Source organism: Salmo salar, chromosome 04, assembly GCF_965601325.2.
Source record: "Salmo salar chromosome 04, fSalSal1, whole genome shotgun sequence".
Taxonomy (NCBI): Eukaryota; Metazoa; Chordata; class Actinopteri; order Salmoniformes; family Salmonidae; genus Salmo; species Salmo salar.
In genome coordinates, this window is record NC_138294.1 from 11145253 (window position 1) to 11165206 (window position 19954).

The window sequence follows — 19954 nt, forward strand, 5'->3', positions numbered from 1 at the left end:
GAATATGAATGACAGTCATCCATTATGTTGTAATAGAAATAAGGCCATGCTCATTAATAAAAAGAATCATCCTCCCTCATCTGAAATGGCACCGACTTCTACCGCTATGACTATAAGTGGGATAATTACACAGGCTACACTGAACCCTTGTTGTTGTTGTTCAGGTTGCTTCATTCCCTGGCTTTTTATTAAGTCCTGTGCAATGTGATTATCTTGTTTTGTCACAGTCACTGCATCGTACATTTACTAGGGGTACTTATGAAAACAAAGGCACACACACATACACACGCAAAAGCACACACACACACACACACACACACACACACACACACACACACACACACACACACACACACACACAGTGAAAAAGAAAGAAGACAGAGTCAAAGCTGTCCTCCCCCCTAACTCTTCTTATATTGTACGCCCTTTCCTTCAATACCCTTTCTACTACCTCCTCCCTTTCCTTCTATACCCTTTCTACTACCTCCTCCCTTTCCTTCTATACCCTTTCTACTACCTCCTCCCTTTCCTTCAATACCCTTTCTACTACCTCCTCCATTTCCTTCAATACCCTTTCTACTACCTCCTCCCTTTCCTTCTATACCCTTTCTACTACCTCCTCCATTTCCTTCAATACCCTTTCTACTACCTCCTCCCTTTCCTTCTATACCCTTTCTACTACCTCCTCCATTTCCTTCTATACCCTTTCTACTACCTCCGCCCTTTCCTTCAATACCCTTTCTACTACCTCCTCCCTTTCCTTCTATACCCTTTCTACTACCTCCTCCCTTTCCTTCTATACCCTTTCTACTACCTCCTCCCTTTCCTTCAATACCCTTTCTACTACCTCCTCCATTTCCTTCAATACCCTTTCTACTACCTCCTCCCTTTCCTTCTATACCCTTTCTACTACCTCCTCCATTTCCTTCAATACCCTTTCTACTACCTCCTCCCTTTCCTTCTATACCCTTTCTACTACCTCCTCCATTTCCTTCTATACCCTTTCTACTACCTCCGCCCTTTCCTTCTATACCCTTTCTACTACCTCCTCCCTTTCCTTCTATACCCTTTCTACTACCTCCTCCCTTTCCTTCTATACCCTTTATACTACCTCCTCCATTTCCTTCAATACCCTTTCTACTACCTCCTCCATTTCCTTCAATACCCTTTCTACTACCTCCTCCCTTTCCTTCTATACCCTTTCTACTACCTCCTCCATTTCCTTCTATACCCTTTCTACTACCTCCTCCCTTTCCTTCTATACCCTTTCTACTACCTCCGCCCTTTCCTTCAATACCCTTTCTACTACCTCCTCCCTTTCCTTCAATACCCTTTCTACTACCTCCTCCCTTTCCTTCAATACCCTTTCTACTACCTCCTCCCTTTCCTTCTATACCCTTTATACTACCTCCTCCATTTCCTTCTATACCCTTTATACTACCTCCTCCCTTTCCTTCAATACCCTTTCTACTACCTCCTCCCTTTCCTTCTATACCCTTTCTACTACCTCCTATATTTCCTTCTATACCCTTTCTACTACCTCCTCCCTTTCCTTCTATACCCTTTCTACTACCTCCTCCCTTTCCTTCAATACCCTTTCTACTACCTCCTCCATTTCCTTCTATACCCTTTCTACTACCTCCTCCCTTTCCTTCAATACCCTTTCTACTACCTCCTCCCCTTTCCTTCTATACCCTTCCTATTACCTCCTCCCCTTTCCTTCTATACCCTTTCTACTACCTCCTCCCTTTCTTTCTATACCCTTTCTACTACCTCCTCCCTTTCCTTCTATACACCTTTATACTAGCTCCTCCATTTCCTTCTATACCCTTTCTACTACCTCCTCCCTTTCCTTCTATACCCTTTCTACTACCTCCTCCCTTTCCTTCTATACCCTTTCTACTACCTCCTCCCTTTCCTTCTATACCCTTTCTACTACCTCCGCCCTTTCCTTCTATACCCTTTATACTACCTCCTCCATTTCCTTCTATACCCTTTCTACTACCTCCTCCATTTCCTTCTATACCCTTTCTACTACCTCCTCCATTTCCTTCTATACCCTTTCTACTACCTCCTCCCTTTCCTTCTATACCCTTTCTACTACCTCCTCCCCTTTCCTTCTATACCCTTCCTATTACCTCCTCCCCTTTCCTTCTATACCCTTTATACTACCTCCTCCCTTTCCTTCTATACCCTTTCTACTACCTCCTCCATTTACTTCTATACCCTTTATACTACCTTTCCCCTTTCCTTCTATACCCTTTCTATTATCTCCTCCCTTTCCTTCTATACCCTTTCTACTACCTATCCCCTTTCCTTCTATACCCTTTCTATTACCTATCCCCTTTCCTTCTATATACTTTCTACTACCTCCTCCCTTTCCTTCTATACCCTTTCTACTACCTATCCCCTTTCCTTCTATACCCTTTCTACTACCTCCTCCCTTTCCTTCAATACCCTTTCTACTACCTATCCCCTTTCCTTCTATACCCTTTCTACTACCTATCCCCTTTCCTTCTATACCCTTTCTACTACCTATCCCCTTTCCTTCTATATCCTTTCTATTACCTATCCCCTTTCCTTCTATACCCTTTCTACTACCTATCCCCTTTCCTTCTATATACTTTCTACTACCTCCTCCCTTTCCTTCTATACCCTTTCTACTACCTATCCCCTTTCCTTCTATACCCTTTCTACTACCTATCCCCTTTCCTTCTATACCCTTTCTATTACCTATCCCCTTTCCTTCTATATACTTTCTACTACCTCCTCCCTTTCCTTCTATACCCTTTCTACTACCTATCCCTTTTCTTCTATACCCTTTCTACTACCTATCCCCTTTCCTTCTATACCCTTTCTATTACGTCCTACCTTTACTTCTCTAATATAATTTCTTTTTCCTCCCTTTACTTCTCCAATTTCCTTTATGTTAAGTGATTTTTTTTTGTCACACAAAAAATGCAACAAAGCACCACTGCAAAGCCCTTACTCTTTCACTCAGATTCTAGTGTGCAGCTGAAAATATTTGCCAGTGTGTGTGTGAGTGTGTTGGCTACATGCCCCTCCTTCTCTGAAGCATAGTTTACTGTAGCCCCTCCCCCTCCAAAGCATAGTCTACTGTAGCCCCTCCTACCTCCAAAGCATAGTCTACTGTAGCCCCTCCTACCTCCAAAGCATAGTCTACTGTAGCCCCTCCCCCCTCCAAAGCATAGTCTACTGTAGCCCCTCCTCTTCCGAAGCATAGTCTACCGTAGCCCCTCCTACCTCCGAAGCATAGTCTACTGTAGCCCCTCCCCTATCCGAAGCATAGTCTATTGTAGCCCCTCCCCTTTCCAACACATAGTCTACTGTAGCCCCTCTCCGAAGCATAGTCTACTGTAGCCCCTCCCCTCTCCGAAGCATAGTCTACTGTAGCCCCTCCCCCCTCTGAAGCATAGTCTACTGTAGCCCCTCCCCCCTCTGAAGCATAGTCTACTGTAGCCCCTCCCCTATCCGAAGCATAGTCTACTGTAGCCCCTCCCCTCTCCGAAGCATAGTCTACTGTAGCCCCTCCCCCCTCTGAAGCATAGTCTACTGTAGTCCCTCCCCACTCTGAAGCATAGTCTACTGTAGCCCCTCCCCTCTCCGAAGCATATTCTACTGTAGCCCCTCCCCCCCGATGCATAGTCTACTGTAGCCCCTCCCCCCCGAAGCATATTCACTGTAGCCCCTCCCGCCGAAACATAGTCTACTGTAGCCCCTCCCCCCTCCGAAACATAGTCTACTGTAGCCCCTCCCCCCTCCGAAACATAGTCTACTGTAGCCCCTCCCCCCTCCGAAACATAGTCTACTGTAGCCCCTCCCCCCTCTGAAACAGTCTACTGTAGCTCCTCCCCCTCCAAAGCATAGTCTACTGTAGCCCCTCCTCCCTCCGAAGCATAGTCTACTGTAGCCCCTCCCCCCTCTGAAACATAGTCTACTGTAGCCCCTCCCCCCTCCGAAACATAGTCTACTGTAGCCCCTCCCCCCTCCGAAACATAGTCTACTGTAGCCCCTCCCCCCTCCGAAACATAGTCTACTGTAGCCCCTCCCCCCTCCGAAACATAGTCTACTGTAGCCCCTCCCCCCTCCGAAACATAGTCTACTGTAGCCCCTCCCCCCTCCGAAACATAGTCTACTGTAGCCCCTCCCCCCTCCGAAACATAGTCTACTGTAGCCCCTCCCCTCTCCGAAGCATATTCTACTGTAGCCCCTCCCCCCTGAAACATAGTCTACTGTAGCCCCTCCCCTCTCCGAAGCATAATCTCCTGTATTACAAGGTTTACAAGGTTCATGTTTCACATTGCATTCATTAACTACAAAAAGGTAAGACGGGTTTTAATTGTAATTCTGGTGCCTCTCTGCACACACAAACTTGTTAGCTAGCTGGCTCTTGTCCAACGTTAAGCCAACTCTCTGAAGTTCAAAGACATTCACAGTTCCTTCATAGAAGCCGCTCCTCCGAAGGTATACTTCTGTGAGCCTAACTCAGATTATTCATGTCTTAACAACAAGATGGCCAAGCCTCTTCCTCCACCCTCTCTCACTCTCCCCACCTGCTGTATAGCATACCCACTTGGGCCACATATATACTGCACTACCTAACCTCTCTCTCTCTCTCTCTCTTCATCACTTCCTCTCTTCACCCCTCCATTCCTCCCTCTATCCATAGCAGAAATAACTCCAGTGATACTTCAGAAACCCTTAAACCAAAGACTACTTCCATAACAGCTCTATGTGTGTGTGTGTGTGTGTGTGTGTGTGTGTGTCCGCTCAGCCGACCGTGACCATAACAGTTCTGTTCACCCAGTCAGGCCATGCGTCTCCACTTGCCTTTTATTAGGCCCTTATTAACTGTGTCCATGTAGCACTAGGCCACACACACACACGCACGCACACACACACACACACACATACACACACACACACACACACACACACACACACACACACACACACAAACACACACACACACACACACTTCCCTGTCCTCCCCAGTGTCTCTGTCCTCTGGGCTAAAACCTTCATGGCACAATGACCTGGCCTAGAAGATTACATTACCAAGTGAGTCAAACTGACTGTGATCTTCTGGGTCTCACGGTGTGTGTGTTTGTGTGTACTTCCGTGTCCCCAACAGGCCTTCACCATACAGGGACATGGGGAAGACGGAGTGATGAGCTCTGACAGCTCCAACGGAGGGAAGGAAGGAAAGGTGGAGAGGAAGAAAAGGGATGAAATAGAGGACTAGTCCACATAGTTTCTCAGCAGCCGTCCCCACGAGGCACGGATCTCAAATCAACCGTGTCCCTTTGACCCCCTGACGTGTGCATGGTGGATGCATAGAGCTTGATCTGAAAGACATGAGTGTAAGCAATACGTTAGTAGCCTGGTCCAACATCTTTTGGCCAACACAAACAGATATGGAACCAGGCTATGAATGAATGTGAGGACCTCTGCCAAAGACGCCCTATTGGCTTAATCAATACAGATCAACAGTGAGAGGCTATCAGAGAGAGTGTAGGGGTCAGGGGTCAGGGTAGGGGTTGATTCAGAGATTGACCATCCGTCTTCAAGAAAATCAATCAGAAGAAGATGATTCATTTATTATTTGTGTGTGTAGGAGTGCGTTGGTGACAACTACCCCTTAAGGTTCTGGTGTAGTACATGGTTGGCCAACGCTTTAACTTGATACGCTTTGTTTACTCCTACAGGCTGTTTTCAAAGGTGGATGTTTAAAGCAGAGTTAGGGGATCACTGGTGTGGGTTCTGATTCCGTTATGTGGCCTGGGATCACTGGTGTGGGTTCTGTTTCCGTTATGTGGCCTGGGATCACTGGTGTGGGTTCTGATTCCGTTATGTGGCCTGGGATCACTGGTGTGGGTTCTGTTTCCATTATGTGGCCTGGGATCACTGGTGTGGGTTCTGTTTCCGTTATGTGGCCTGGGATCACTGGTGTGGGTTCTGATTCCGTTATGTGGCCTGGGATCACTGGTGTGGGTTCTGTTTCCGTTATGTGGCCTGGGATCACTGGTGTGAGTTCTGATTCCGTTATGTGGCCTGGGATCACTGGTGTGGGTTCTGTTTCCGTTATGTGGCCTGGGATCACTGGTGTGGGTTTTGTTTCCGTTATGTGGCCTGGGATCACTGGTGTGGGTTCTGTTTCCGTTATGTGGCCTGGGATCACTGGTGTGGGTTCTGTTTCCGTTATGTGGCCTGGGATCACTGGTGTGGGTTCTGTTTCCGTTATGTGGCCTGGGATCACTGGTGTGGGTTTTCTTTCCGTTATGTGGCCTGGGATCACTGGTGTGGGTTCTGATTCCGTTATGTGGCCTGGGATCACTGGTGTGGGTTCTGTTTCCGTTATGTGGCCTGGGATCACTGGTGTGGGTTCTGTTTCCATTATGTGGCCTGGGATCACTGGTGTGGGTTCTGTTTCCATTATGTGGCCTGGGATCACTGGTGTGGGTTCTGATTCCATTATGTGGCCTGGGATCACTGGTGTGGGTTCTGTTTCCATTATGTGGCCTTGGTAACCATGACAACAATCAAACACTGCAGATCCTGTCTTATTTGGGGAGAAATAGTGCATTGATTCAAAATACTGCTAACTATTGTTTAATTGAATTTACAATGACTACTCTTTATTTGTATATTCATATTTCAAAGGGGGGACAGCCATGTAGGTAGTTTTACCTCACCTGAACATGGAGATTTATTTGGTCTTTTCATTCTCATCATCGTATTGTTTTTGCCTTTTTCTTATGTGCAAAATTTAAAATATATGTGTAAGAGACATCTCAGAACCTCTACCTACCCAGTAACACCCTACTGCTACAGTCTATAAACAGACACCCTACTGCTACAGTCTATAAACAGACACCATACTGCTACAGTCTATAAACAGACACCATACTGCTACAGTCTATAAACAGACACCATACTGCTACAGTCTATAAACAGACACCCTACTGCTACATTCTAGCTACAGTCTATAAACAGACACCCTACTGCTACAGTCTATAAACAGACACCATACTGCTACAGTCTAGCTACAGTCTATAAACAGACACCCTACTGCTACATTCTAGCTACAGTCTATAAACAGACACCATACTGCTACAGTCTATAAACAGACACCATACTGCTACAGTCTATAAACAGACACCATACTGCTACAGTCTAGCTACAGTCTATAAACAGACACCCTACTGCTACATTCTAGCTACAGTCTATAAACAGACACCCTACTGCTACAGTCTATAAACAGACACCCTACTGCTACATTCTAGCTACAGTCTATAACAGACACCCTACTGCTACAGTCTATAAACAGACACCATACTTCTACAGTCTATAAACAGACACCATACTGCTACAGTCTATAAACAGACACCCTACTGCTACAGTCTATAAACAGACACCATACTGCTACAGTCTATAAACAGACACCATACTGCTACAGTCTAGTTACAGTCTATAAACAGACACCATACTGCTACAGTCTAGCTACAGTCTATAAACAGACACCATACTGCTACAGTCTAGCTACAGTCTATAAACAGACACCATACTGCTACAGTCTAGCTACAGTCTATAAACAGACACCATGCTGCTACAGTCTAGCTACAGTCTATAAACAGACACCATACTGCTACAGTCTAGCTACAGTCTATAAACAGACACCATAGTGCTACAGTCTAGCTACAGTCTATAAACAGACACCATACTGCTACAGTCTAGCTACAGTCTATAAACAGACACCATACTGCTACATTCTAGCTACAGTCTATAAACAGACACCATACTGCTACAGTCTAGCTACAGTCTATAAACAGACACCATAGTGCTACAGTCTAGCTACAGTCTATAAACAGACACCATACTGCTACAGTCTAGCTACAGTCTATAAACAGACACCATAGTGCTACAGTCTAGCTACAGTCTATAAACAGACACCATGCTGCTACAGTCTAGCTACAGTCTATAAACAGACACCATAGTGCTACAGTCTAGCTACAGTCTATAAACAGACACCATACTGCTACAGTCTAGCTACAGTCTATAAACAGACACCATAGTGCTACAGTCTAGCTACAGTCTATAAACAGACACCATACTGCTACATTCTAGCTACAGTCTATAAACAGACACCATACTGCTACAGTCTAGCTACAGTCTATAAACAGACACCATAGTGCTACAGTCTAGCTACAGTCTATAAACAGACACCATACTGCTACAGTCTAGCTACAGTCTATAAACAGACACCATAGTGCTACAGTCTAGCTACAGTCTATAAACAGACACCATACTGCTACAGTCTAGCTACAGTCTATAAACAGACACCATAGTGCTACAGTCTAGCTACAGTCTATAAACAGACACCATACTACTACAGTCTGACTACAGTCTGTAAACAGACACCATAGTGCTACAGTCTAGCTACAGTCTATAAACAGACACCATACTGCTACAGTCTAGCTACAGTCTATAAACAGACACCATGCTGCTACAGTCTAGCTACAGTCTATAAACAGTACAGATCAGTGAGATGCTTTTCATATTTTTGGAGAAATATTGCATTTATTCCAAATCCATAAAGTAGTGCATCCATACTATACAGAAAGCAGGAAACATCGGTACAAAAGTGACAGTCACTTGAGTGCGAGGTGTGCATTGCTAATTAAACAAACAACGAAAAGCCTTTGGATTAATGACAATAACCATACAAAAAAAAAAACTGTTATCCTAAAATCTGACAGTACTGTATAGTAATACAATTATAATGATTATAGAATTGTCTTTTAGTAATTATATATAGATGCAGAGGCCCTGGTCAACCATTGACTGCATGCCAAATGGCACCCTATTCCCTATGTAGTGCACTATTTGTGACCAGGGCACATAGTGCTGCCCACAGGGCTCTGTCAAAAGCAATGCACTATGTGAGGTATAGATGGCCAATTGGGAAGAAGCCATTCTAAATCCATCATGCATGATCTACGTATTGTATTTCAGAAGATCGTTGAATCGAGAAACTTAATTAAAAAGGATGAATAAAAAACACAAATGAATAACCATGGAATCGGATGATAGAAATCCTTTAGATTAATTAATATCTGTATAGAAGAGGAAGCTGCTATTTCTGGATGGAAACCGTTCAGGATAATTTAATCCAGCATGTATTTACAGAGGCCTTGCCAATTATACCTTCTAGAACATTGATAAGAACAACGTTGTCATGTTCTAAATCACATGGATGGATTCTAATCGCCTGACCAGGCAAGAACGGGATCTCTGATTGGTTGGTTGTAGTTTTTTTCCAAGAATGCGCTGTGTCATGTCAATCTGATGGGTTGAGACACAATAGCACAATAACCGGGATTGGTTCACGACAGAAACCTGATTTATGTGATTGGTAATTGGTTATGACTCACATCCAGTGACTCTGATTGGTTCTTGGTTCTGACTCATACCAGGCGACTCCGATTGGTGACTGTTGATTGGTTCTTGGTGTCTACAATATATACAGTATGATTGTGTCATTTATTTATTTAGAATTTTCAACACAAAGCCAACAAGTCCATTTGGTGGCGATGGACTGACAACACTGATTGGTGACTGGTCGAGACGTCGAGGCAGCCGGCGGTGTCAGTGAGCCCTTATTGGTTCTGGGTTATGACAGGAAGCCAATGACAGGCTGCAGGAAGAGGCCAAGGGTTCCGAGGATGCACACTGTCACAAACACCCACAGGAAGATTCTGTCTATCACCATGGCAACGTACTTCCAATCATCCTCCACCTGAGAGGGATGGATGGATGGATGGATGGATGGATGGATGGATGGAGGGAGGGAGGGAGGGAGGGAGGGAGGGGGAACGATACAGCGATGAAAAGGAGAAAAGGACATGATTTTGGACCATGAAGGAAGGAGGAGGGTTGGGTAAAAAGTGAGGATGAGAAGAAAGAAAGAAAGTTAAAACAGAGTTGACTACTTGTGGAAGCATCCCCCTACTATAACTGACAGATATAACATTACTATGTTAATGGTATTCATCAGTGTCAGAATCAAACACACACACACACACACACACACACACACACACACACACACACACACACACACACACACACACACACACACACACACACACACACACACACACACACACACACACACCAAAGTGTCTGAAGCAGACAGGCAGCCTGACAAAGCTGATTGAGAAGAGAAGTACTTTACATATCAAAGACAGCTTTCCCCCCAAGGGGAGAGTTCAACCTCAGAAGACAACACAAAGAACAAGGGACTTATTTTTCACTAAAGTCTTGTAACTATTATCACTTGTATTGTACAGAGAGATAACTTTTTAAACTCATTAGGGATATGAAACAGTGTTCCATCCAACAATGCTCCACTTGGTTGATATTATAAACAAGGGAATATCAACAAACAATGGGTGAGTTTCCCGAAAAGCAGAGTAGCGAATATGGTCTTTGTTATGAAGACCCAGTGCGAGAGAAAACTATTCCTTCAATGTACACTAACAGAGCTTTGTATGGGCTAACTGTACACACCTTCTTGGCCTTGGTTAAAAGTTAAAGCTATTTATTGTTAGCCGAAGCTGAAGCTATTTGTTGTTTGCCTAAGTTAAATCTATTTCTATATTGTGCGCTAATGAAGCTAACATATACTGTACACTAATGCTTGCCCACCCAGTCACATTGTTGACCTTGTCGTTAGTGGAAGATATTTGTTGTTAGCCGAAGTTAAACCTATTTCTCCATTATACGCTAATAAAGCTAATGGTAGCAGCTAATGCTAGCCCACACACTCACCTCTTTGGCATTTTTTAAGCTAAGGCGATTTGTGTTTTGTCAAAGCTGTACCTATTTCCCCATTGTGCGCTAACAAAGCTAAGATATACACCAATTCTAGCCCACCCTATAACCTATTTGGCCTTGGTCTTTAGCTGTATTGTAAGTCACTCTGAATAAACGCATCTGCTAAATGACAGACAAAATGCCGCTCACCTCTTTGGCCTGATAAAGCTAAAGTTAGTTGGTGTTTACCCAAAGTTAAACCTACTGTATTTCTCCATTGAACTCCAACAAAGCTAACTTGCAGGCCCACCCACTCGTTAAAACTACTGTATTTCTCCATTGAACTCCAACAAAGCTAACTTGCAGGCCCACCCACTCGTTAAACCTACTGTATTTCTCCATTGAACTCAAACAAAGCTAACTTGCAGGCCCACCCACTCGTTAAACCTACTGTATTTCTCCATTGAACTCAAACAAAGCTAACTTGCAGGCCCACCCACTCACCTCTTTGGCCTTGTTGAAGGTAAAGCTAGTTGGTGTTAATTAAGCTAAACCTAATGTATTTCTCCATTGCATGCTAACACTTGCTTGCCAATCACCTCTTTGGCCTTGTTGCGGCTCCTCATGTTCTCGGCGATGTACTTGACGCTCTCGATGGCCTGTTTAATCTCCGGGGACAGGACGGAGAAGGCCACCACCGTGTTGATGCTCTGAGGACTCAGCTGGCGGCTCAGTTTCCCCGGATCTGTTGTCTCTGGGGTCTCCTTCCCATGTTGGCAGGGGCAAGGGCACTTCTTTCCCCCTCTTTCTCCACATCCTCCCTCAGTCAGTTTGTTGTCTCCGAACTCCAGGCAGTTCCCTCCCTGCTGGGAATTGAAGAGAATGGAATGGAATGGAATAGAATAGAATGCAATGGAGTAGAGTAGAGTAGAGTAGAGTAGAGTAGAGTAGAGTAGAGTAGAGTAGAGTAGAGTAGAGTAGAGTATAATAGAATAGAATAGAATGGAATAGAATGGAATAGAGTAGAATATAATATAATCGAATGGAATAGAGTAGAATGTAATGGAATGAATAGAGTAGAATGGAATGGAATGGAAGAAGAATAGAATAGAATACAATGGAATAGAGTAGAATAAAATAGAATTGCATGAGGATGATAAACATTCAGCTCCAAACAGTCTTATCCAGAATAGGGTTGCAGAATTCTGGTAACTTTCCTAAAATTCATAAGGTTTCTAGAAATCCCAGTTGAAGGATTCCTGGATGTTCTGCTTATTTGATCCTGACTCCAGGAAAGTCACCAGATTTTTGCAACCCTAATCCAGAGTCCAAAGATTTACTCAGTGTATTAATCTACCCCACATGTTAACCTCTACCATTATGGGAATGCATCTTATCTGCTAGCATTATGGGAATACATCAGGGACTAGGTGGAGCAACAGAAAGGAACATTGATACTTGAAGGAATTAACCCATTCAGTCATCTATTGATCAGTTCGTCAATCCCTCCCTCCCAACACCCAACCAACCCACCCACCCACCCACCCGCCAGCCAACCAACCAGCCACCCACCAATCACCCAATATGCCAACCAGCCAGGTAACCAACCAACCAAACAACCAACCAACCAACCAACCAACCAACCAACCAACTAACCCACCAGCCAACCAGTCAGCCAACCAGCCAACCCACCCAAAAACCAACCAACCACCCACCCACCAACCAACCCACCAACCAACCAACCAACTTACCCACCAGCCAACCAGTCAGCCAACCAGCCAACCCACCCAAAAACCAACCAACCACCCACCCACCAACCAACCCACCAACCAACCAACCAACTAACCCACCAGCCAACCAGTCAGCCAACCAGCCAACCCACCCAAAAACCAACCAACCACCCACCCACCAACCAACCCACCAACCAACCAACCAACCAACTAACCCACCAGCCAACCAGTCAGCCAACCAGCCAACCCACCCACCCACCCACCAACCAACCCACCAACCAACTAACCCACCAGCCAACCAGTCAGCCAACCAGCCAACCCACCCAAAAACCAACCAACCACCAACCAACCAACCCACCAACCACCCACCAACCCACCGTCAGACTATTCTTCCTCTTCTTTCCTCCTTTCCCTCCTCTACCTCCTCCTCCTCCTCCTGCTCCTCTCTCCTCCCCGCTGTCTGAACAGAGGGCCTTGCCGTCCTGGTCTATTGGCCGTCTCATCAGCATGACTCTGGGTAGCACCCTGATGGACACAGAACAATTAACAATATGTCATCAGCATGACTCTGGGTAGCACCCTGATGGACACAGAACAATTAACAATATGTCATCAGCATGACTCTGGGTAGCACCCTGATGGACACAGAACAATTAACAATATGTCATCAGCATGACTCTGGGTAGCACCCTGATGGACACAGAACAATTAACAATATGTCATCAGCATGACTCTGGGTAGCACCCTGATGGACACAGAACAATTAACAATATGTCATCAGCATGACTCTGGGTAGCACCCTGATGGACACAGAACAATTAACAATATGTCATCAGCATGACTCTGGGTAGCACCCTGATGGACACAGAACAATTAACAATATGTCATCAGCATGACTCTGGGTAGCACCCTGATGGACACAGAACAATTAACAATATGTCATCAGCATGACTCTGGGTAGCACCCTGATGGACACAGAACAATTAACAATATGTCATCAGCATGACTCTGGGTAGCACCCTGATGGACACAGAACAATTAACAATACTTCAGTGTATTGTAAATATAATAAAGTAGTATAGGTATTGTATAGTATTGTATTGGTATTGTATTGTATAGTATTGCATTGCATTGTATTGCATTGCATAGTAGTGTATTGTATTGTATTATATTGGTATTGGTGTTGGTATTGTATTCTACAGTATTGTATAGGTATTGTATTCTACAGTAATGCATTGTATAGTATTGGTATTGTATTCTATTGTATTGTATAGTATTGTATTGTGTAGGTATTGTATTGTATAGTATTATAATGTATAGGTAGTACACTGAAGAACAACAAACACAGAAAACAAAATAAATAAGATCTTAAGTATATTGTAATAGAATCTACACTGATACAAAACACTAAGAACACCTTCCTAATATAGAGTTGGTCTAAGAGTTGGTCTAAGAGTTGGCCTAAGAGTTGGCCTAAGAGTTGGTCTAAGAGTTGGGAGTTGAGCTAACAGTTAGTCTAAGAGTTGGGCTAAGAGTTGGGCTAAGAGTTGGGCTGAGAGTTGAGCTAAGAGTTGAACTAAGAGTTGAGCTAAGAATTGGGCAAAGAGTTGGGCTAAGAGATGGGCTAAGAGTTGGGCTAAGAGTTGGGCTAAGAGTTGTGCTAAGAGTTGAGCTAAGAGTTGGCTAAGAGTTGGGCTAAGAGTTGAGCTAAGAGTTGAGCTAAGAGTTGAGCTAAGAGTTGGTCTAAGAGTTGGGCTGATAGATGGGCTGAGATTTGGCCCATTCTCTCTCTTTACCTGAGGAAGACGGACCTGACCCAGCCCGGCATGGTGTGGGTCATTGGTGTACGGTAGTGGACGTTCAAGACGAACACGGTGATGACGATGGAGAGAGTGACGAAGATCATAGTGAAGAGGAGGTACTCCCCGATGAGGGGGATGACCAGGGAAGTGGACGGGATGGTCTCAGTAATCACCAGGAGGAACACAGTGAGGGAGAGGAGGACAGAGATACAGAGGGTCACCTGTTGGGTGAGGGAGGGAGAGAGAGAGAGAGAGAGAGAGAGAGAGAGAGAGAAAAAGAGAGAGAGAGAGAAAAAGAGAGAGAGAGATAGAGAGATGAATGCTGTAAGAGGCCCAGCATGGGTTGTTTATTGACCTAGGAGGAAGCAATTATTATTTCCTTCCATTGCATGTACACTACACACACAATTCCAACAACACCATCATCACCCAGAACGAACGTTGGTTGATTTAGTCCGAGCATTCACACCAATCACACTGTAGCTGACATTGTCCAACATTTCACGTGGTGGCTCATTCTGAGCACACAACAAATTGACTGCAGTGCCCGATTACAGAACACATCCCTTATTTACTGGGTGCTAGGCAGATTTAAAAATATATAATGTATTATAATAACAATTATAAACTGGGTGGTTCGAGCCCTGAATTCTGATTGGCTGACAGCCGTGGTATATCACACCGTATACCACGGTTATGTCAAAACATTTATTTTTACTGCTCTAATTACGTTGATAACCAGTTCATAATAGCAATAAGGCACCTTGGGGGTTTGTGGTATATGGACAATATACCACGGCCCTTAGCCGTGGTATATTGGCCGTATACCACACCCCCTCGTGCCTTATTGATTAAATATAATGTAATAAAATGAGTAGTTTTATATAATAATGTAATATATAACATATCTCATGTAGCAGACACTTTTATGGATAGCAACTTACAGTAGTTCACATGAAGTAGGGTCTGCACACTCAGTTTCTCCGACACATGACCGTGTGTTGGTGGATTTGAGTGGGTGGACCCTACTTCATTACTATAGCAACATGCTATAACATTATTACAGTGCCTATAGGAAGTATTCACCCCCCTTGGACTTTTTCCACATTTTGTTGTGTTTCAACCTGGAACTCAAATGCTTTTCATTGGCATTTCCTTGTCACTGACTTTGACAGGAAGTGATTTTTTATTGTCAAAGTCAAAAGAGAATTCGACATATTTTAATGATTAATGAAAAATGTAAAACTGCTAAGTATTCAAATAAGTACGTGTAATTTTGGAAAATTACATAATTTTTTAAGGACAATTTCTAGAACATCTTAATGTTAGAATTTGTAGCAATTCATAATTTGTTTCATTTCTTTGACTGCAGAATGTATAAAATATAAAATGGCAGTTTTCACATACTACTGTATATATTGTAGTTGCTGGAGATAATGGATAATAGATTGTAACACAACAACATGACAACATACATGACCACAAAGATGTTCAACACAGTCAACACAACAAGATGTGGTAAAGTCCAAGGGGTGTGGACACTTCCTGCAGGCACCGTACCTTCTCTCCGCAGTCGGAGGGCAGGTAGAAGACCAGGACTGTTAAAAAAGAGATGAGGAGACAGGGGATGATGAGGTTGATGGTGTAAAAGAGAGGCAGGCGTCTGATGTAGAAGGAGTAGGTGATGTCTGGGTAGATCTCCTCGCAACAGTTGTACTTGATGTCGTGCTTGTAGCCCGGAGCATCGATGATCTCCCACTCGCCGCTCTCCCAGAAGTCTTTGAGGTTGACCTGAGGTAGGTGACATCAGGTTTATTGAGGGCTTGATTCTGAGTAGTTATTTCATAAACATGCATTAATCTTGGTTGGATTACACAATTATGGACTACCGATTCAGTATCTGAGACTTAGATTAAAAAATGTACAATAGTCAAGAATTGAACACTGGACAAGTCTGTAACTATCAATTGGATACCACGAAATTGGGGAGAAAAAGGGGTAAAAAAAAAAGATAGAGATTTGAACACTACCCATAATTCCTTAATAGCTCTATACCACAAAATGGTGTATCAGAAAATGGATGTGCAAATATTGTTCTAACCTTTGACCCAATGAGCACCAGGTCGATCTTGGCCTTGTCGTAGGTCCAGGAGCCAAACTTCATGGAGCAGTTCTGGTAGTCAAAGGGGAAATAGGTGATGTCCATGGGGCAGGAGGACTTAAAGATGGCGGGGGGAACCCAGGTGACTGTACCGTCAAACTTCAACAGAGCTTTGGTCTTATCTTCAACCAGGAAGTCTCCCACCGCACTGAAGTCGGGGGGGGGGGGGGGGGGGTTAGAGAGGAAAGAGATCGTGTTGGAGAGAGGAAGAAGGAGGTATGGGGAAGGTGAGAGGATAAGATAGAAAGAAACAAGGGATGTGAGGAGGATATTGTCATTACACTATGAGAAGAGCTGTCCTTTGTGATAAGGGCATTTTAATGTTATTGTTTTGCATTGTATATTGGAATAAAAGCAAAATAAAATTTAAAGGATATGAAATTAATCAAAAATTTTATCCGTAGAAAATGGAAGTCGTTCTTATAAATGTCTTTAAAATCTCTCTTCACAAACTTCAGTTCAGCACCTACTTTAGTACTTGGTCCTGTGTGTCTCAGTTGGTAAGAGCAACATCAAGTTTGTCGGTTCAATATCCACATTGATCTCATACACACACTAAAAATGACTGCTCTCACAGAAAAAAAGATCTGCTAAGTGACATGGCAAAATCACTTGTTATAAAACACTAAGTCATGACTCACTTGTTATACAGCACTATGCCAGGTCGTTACAGAGCACTATGTCAGGTTGTTATAGAGCACTATGTCAGGTTGTTATAGAGTACTATGTCATGTTGTTATAGAGTACTATGTCAGGTTGTTATAGAGCACTATGTCTGGACTCACTTGTTATAAAGCACTATGTCAGGTCTCCAGATCTTGTTGGATGGAACTCTGATGAACTCAATCCCATCAAACTCCACTGGGGCCCAGCTCAGTTTGTAGTCATTCCAGATCTGAAACACAAACACAGCATGAATGAGTGTATGTGTGTGTGTGTTAGGGAATCACCTGAAGAAGAAAGGAAGATAGCAAGATACACACGCACAAATATGCACACAGCCTTGATTACTTTATCAAACACACCCCTCATGGATTTGTCCGAATGATTTTGAACTGAAACTTAACCATATTTGTATTAATTTCTTCCTTTAACCCCCTAGAGTCTATTGATGCACCGGTGCATCAATCTAAGTAATATATATTAAAAAGTCTTCATCAAAATCTGTCAGTTTAAGCTAGAGATATCCTTCTTTTTGCATTGGATCCGCCGATGCTGCACTTCCGCATCTGTGGTGAAAGGTGGCAGAGCTAGAGCGGTTTGTCAGACCATGAGACATCCCATCTGTGGTGAAAGGTGGCAGAGCTAGAGCGGTTTGTCAGACCATGAGACATCCCATCTGTGGTGAAAGGTGGCAGAGCTAGAGCGGTTTGTCAGACCATGAGACATCCCGAAAATCAGTCTTCTCACGAAGACGTCTGTAGCATCCGAACGGTTTGACCTATAAACTATTACGACCCCTCCATGGAAATAGACTCATTAACCACAATGGTGTTCTCCGTTTTGGTCTAATGTCACGGGACTCATCTGAAGGTAACCTGTACCCAAAAAAGGGGTAAATTATGTGTGCAAAATAATATATAAACATAAATATTTCCTGAGCATTCTTATATCTCCTAGATTTAGGACAGACACTTCAAAACCTTGTTTTTTAAGGATACATTTGCTGACTGTCTTTTTTTGCCTTTTCTGAATGTGTTATTCAATGTTTCTATAGGCTTTAGTAATAAAAGCCAAATTCAATACTTTATCAAATATATATTTTTATACCAAAAATTCCAAATCAAAAACCTAATGATCCATAGTATGACTGTCTTAAAACAATTCCATATGTCAGCTTAGATCCCCCCCCCCCCCCCCCCCCAACGGCTTAGACTTTTAAGAATTAAAATAAAGTGTAGCCTACTGAATATTATTAAATCACCACGAATGCCTTTGATTGGCGCTTCAATCAAATAACTACAGGTTTTAAGGTAAAAAAATTGCTTTAAAGCAGCTTGCCTGGGAACACACACACACACACAAGCAAACACACACACACGATTGATTATCTTATTAATATGTGGAAGTAAGCAGCTGTAGTAATGAGGGGCATATTTAATTTCCTGTTTCATGCTATGCTTGCTTTCCCATTTGTTACCTATGAGAGCACTAACGTTTGTCAGCCATGTAGCTTCATGCTAGGCTAGCTTTCCCATTTGTTACCTATGAGAGCACTAACGTTTGTCAGCCATGTAGCTTCATGCTAGGCTAGCTTTCCCATTTGGTTCCTATGAGAGCACTAATGTTTGTCAGCCATGCAGCTTCATGCTAGGCTAGCTTTCCCATTTGGTTCCTATGAGAGCACTAACGTTTGTCAGCCATGTAGCTTCATGCTAGGCTAGCTTTCCCATTTGGTTCCTATGAGAGCACTAACGTTTGTCAGCCATGTAGCTTCATGCTAGGTTAGCTTTCCCATTTGGTTCCTATGAGAGCCCTGAGGTTTGTTAGTAAGGTCGTGATCTGAAAAGGGATTGTGTTGATATGATGGATCTTTGAATACTAAACAAGCTTCTAAGCTTCTAAGCTACTAAATTCACAGCTGCTATTGCAAAGATAAGTCACAAATGATGTGTGAAACAATGTTTATTAAAATCTTTAGTTGTTAGGCACTCTGTTAGTTTGCCTTTCTCTTTCAACTCATAATATTATCATGAAAGAGACAGAACTCATTTCACATTTCTACATTTTATATTTATATCAAATGAGTTCTGTGAGTAAATAATTGTGTTATTTCATTAATAATGAACTTATACACTGAGTGTACAAAATATTAAGAACACCTTCCTAATACTGAGTTGCCCTCAGAACAGCCTCAATTCATCTGGGCATGGACTCTACAAAATGTTGAAAGTGTTCCACAGGGATGCTGGCCCATGGTGACTCCAATGCTTCCCACAGTTGTGTCAAGTTGGCTGGATGTCCTTTGGGTGGTGGACCATTCTTGATACACACGGGGAACTGTTGAGTGTGAAAAACCCAGCAGCGTTGTAGTTCTTGACACAAACTGGTGTGCCTGGTACCTACTACCATACCCCGTTCAAAGGCACTTCAATCTTTTGTCTTGCCAATTCACCCTCTGAATGGCACACACACACAATCCATGGCTCAATTGTCTCAAGGTTTAAAAATCTTTCTTTAACATGTCTCCTCCCCTTCATCTACACTGACTGAAGTGGATTTAACAAGTGACATCAATAAGGGATCATAGTTTTCACCTGGATTCACCTGGTCAGTCTATGTCATGGAAAGAGCAAGTGTTCCTAATGTTTATACCCTCAGTGTATGTATGACAGAGAGCTAAATATTGAAATGATGCCTGAATTGCAAACGTACAAAATTAAAGATTTTGGACAGGTAAACACAGTTTAAAGTGTTGACAT

The 19954-nt window shown here is 43.3% G+C and overlaps 1 protein-coding gene across 2 annotated transcripts in view; it reads right to left on the minus strand.

Moving 5' to 3' along the window:
* Window positions 1-8570: 8570 nt before the first annotated feature.
* Window positions 8571-19954, minus strand: part of LOC145878600 (neuronal acetylcholine receptor subunit alpha-3-like) — a 35378-nt gene continuing 23994 nt past the window's right edge. For both annotated transcript variants that reach the window (XM_082974080.1, XM_082974079.1), the window contains 7 exons: window positions 17318-17427; window positions 16473-16680; window positions 15932-16162; window positions 14366-14592; window positions 12947-13094; window positions 11439-11702; window positions 8571-9820 (listed from right to left, as the gene is read on the minus strand). In XM_082974080.1, the coding sequence (XP_082830206.1) occupies window positions 9695-9820; window positions 11439-11702; window positions 12947-13094; window positions 14366-14592; window positions 15932-16162; window positions 16473-16680; window positions 17318-17427 (1314 nt within the window). In that variant the 3' untranslated portion in view covers window positions 8571-9694. The remainder of the gene's footprint in view (window positions 9821-11438; window positions 11703-12946; window positions 13095-14365; window positions 14593-15931; window positions 16163-16472; window positions 16681-17317; window positions 17428-19954) is intronic.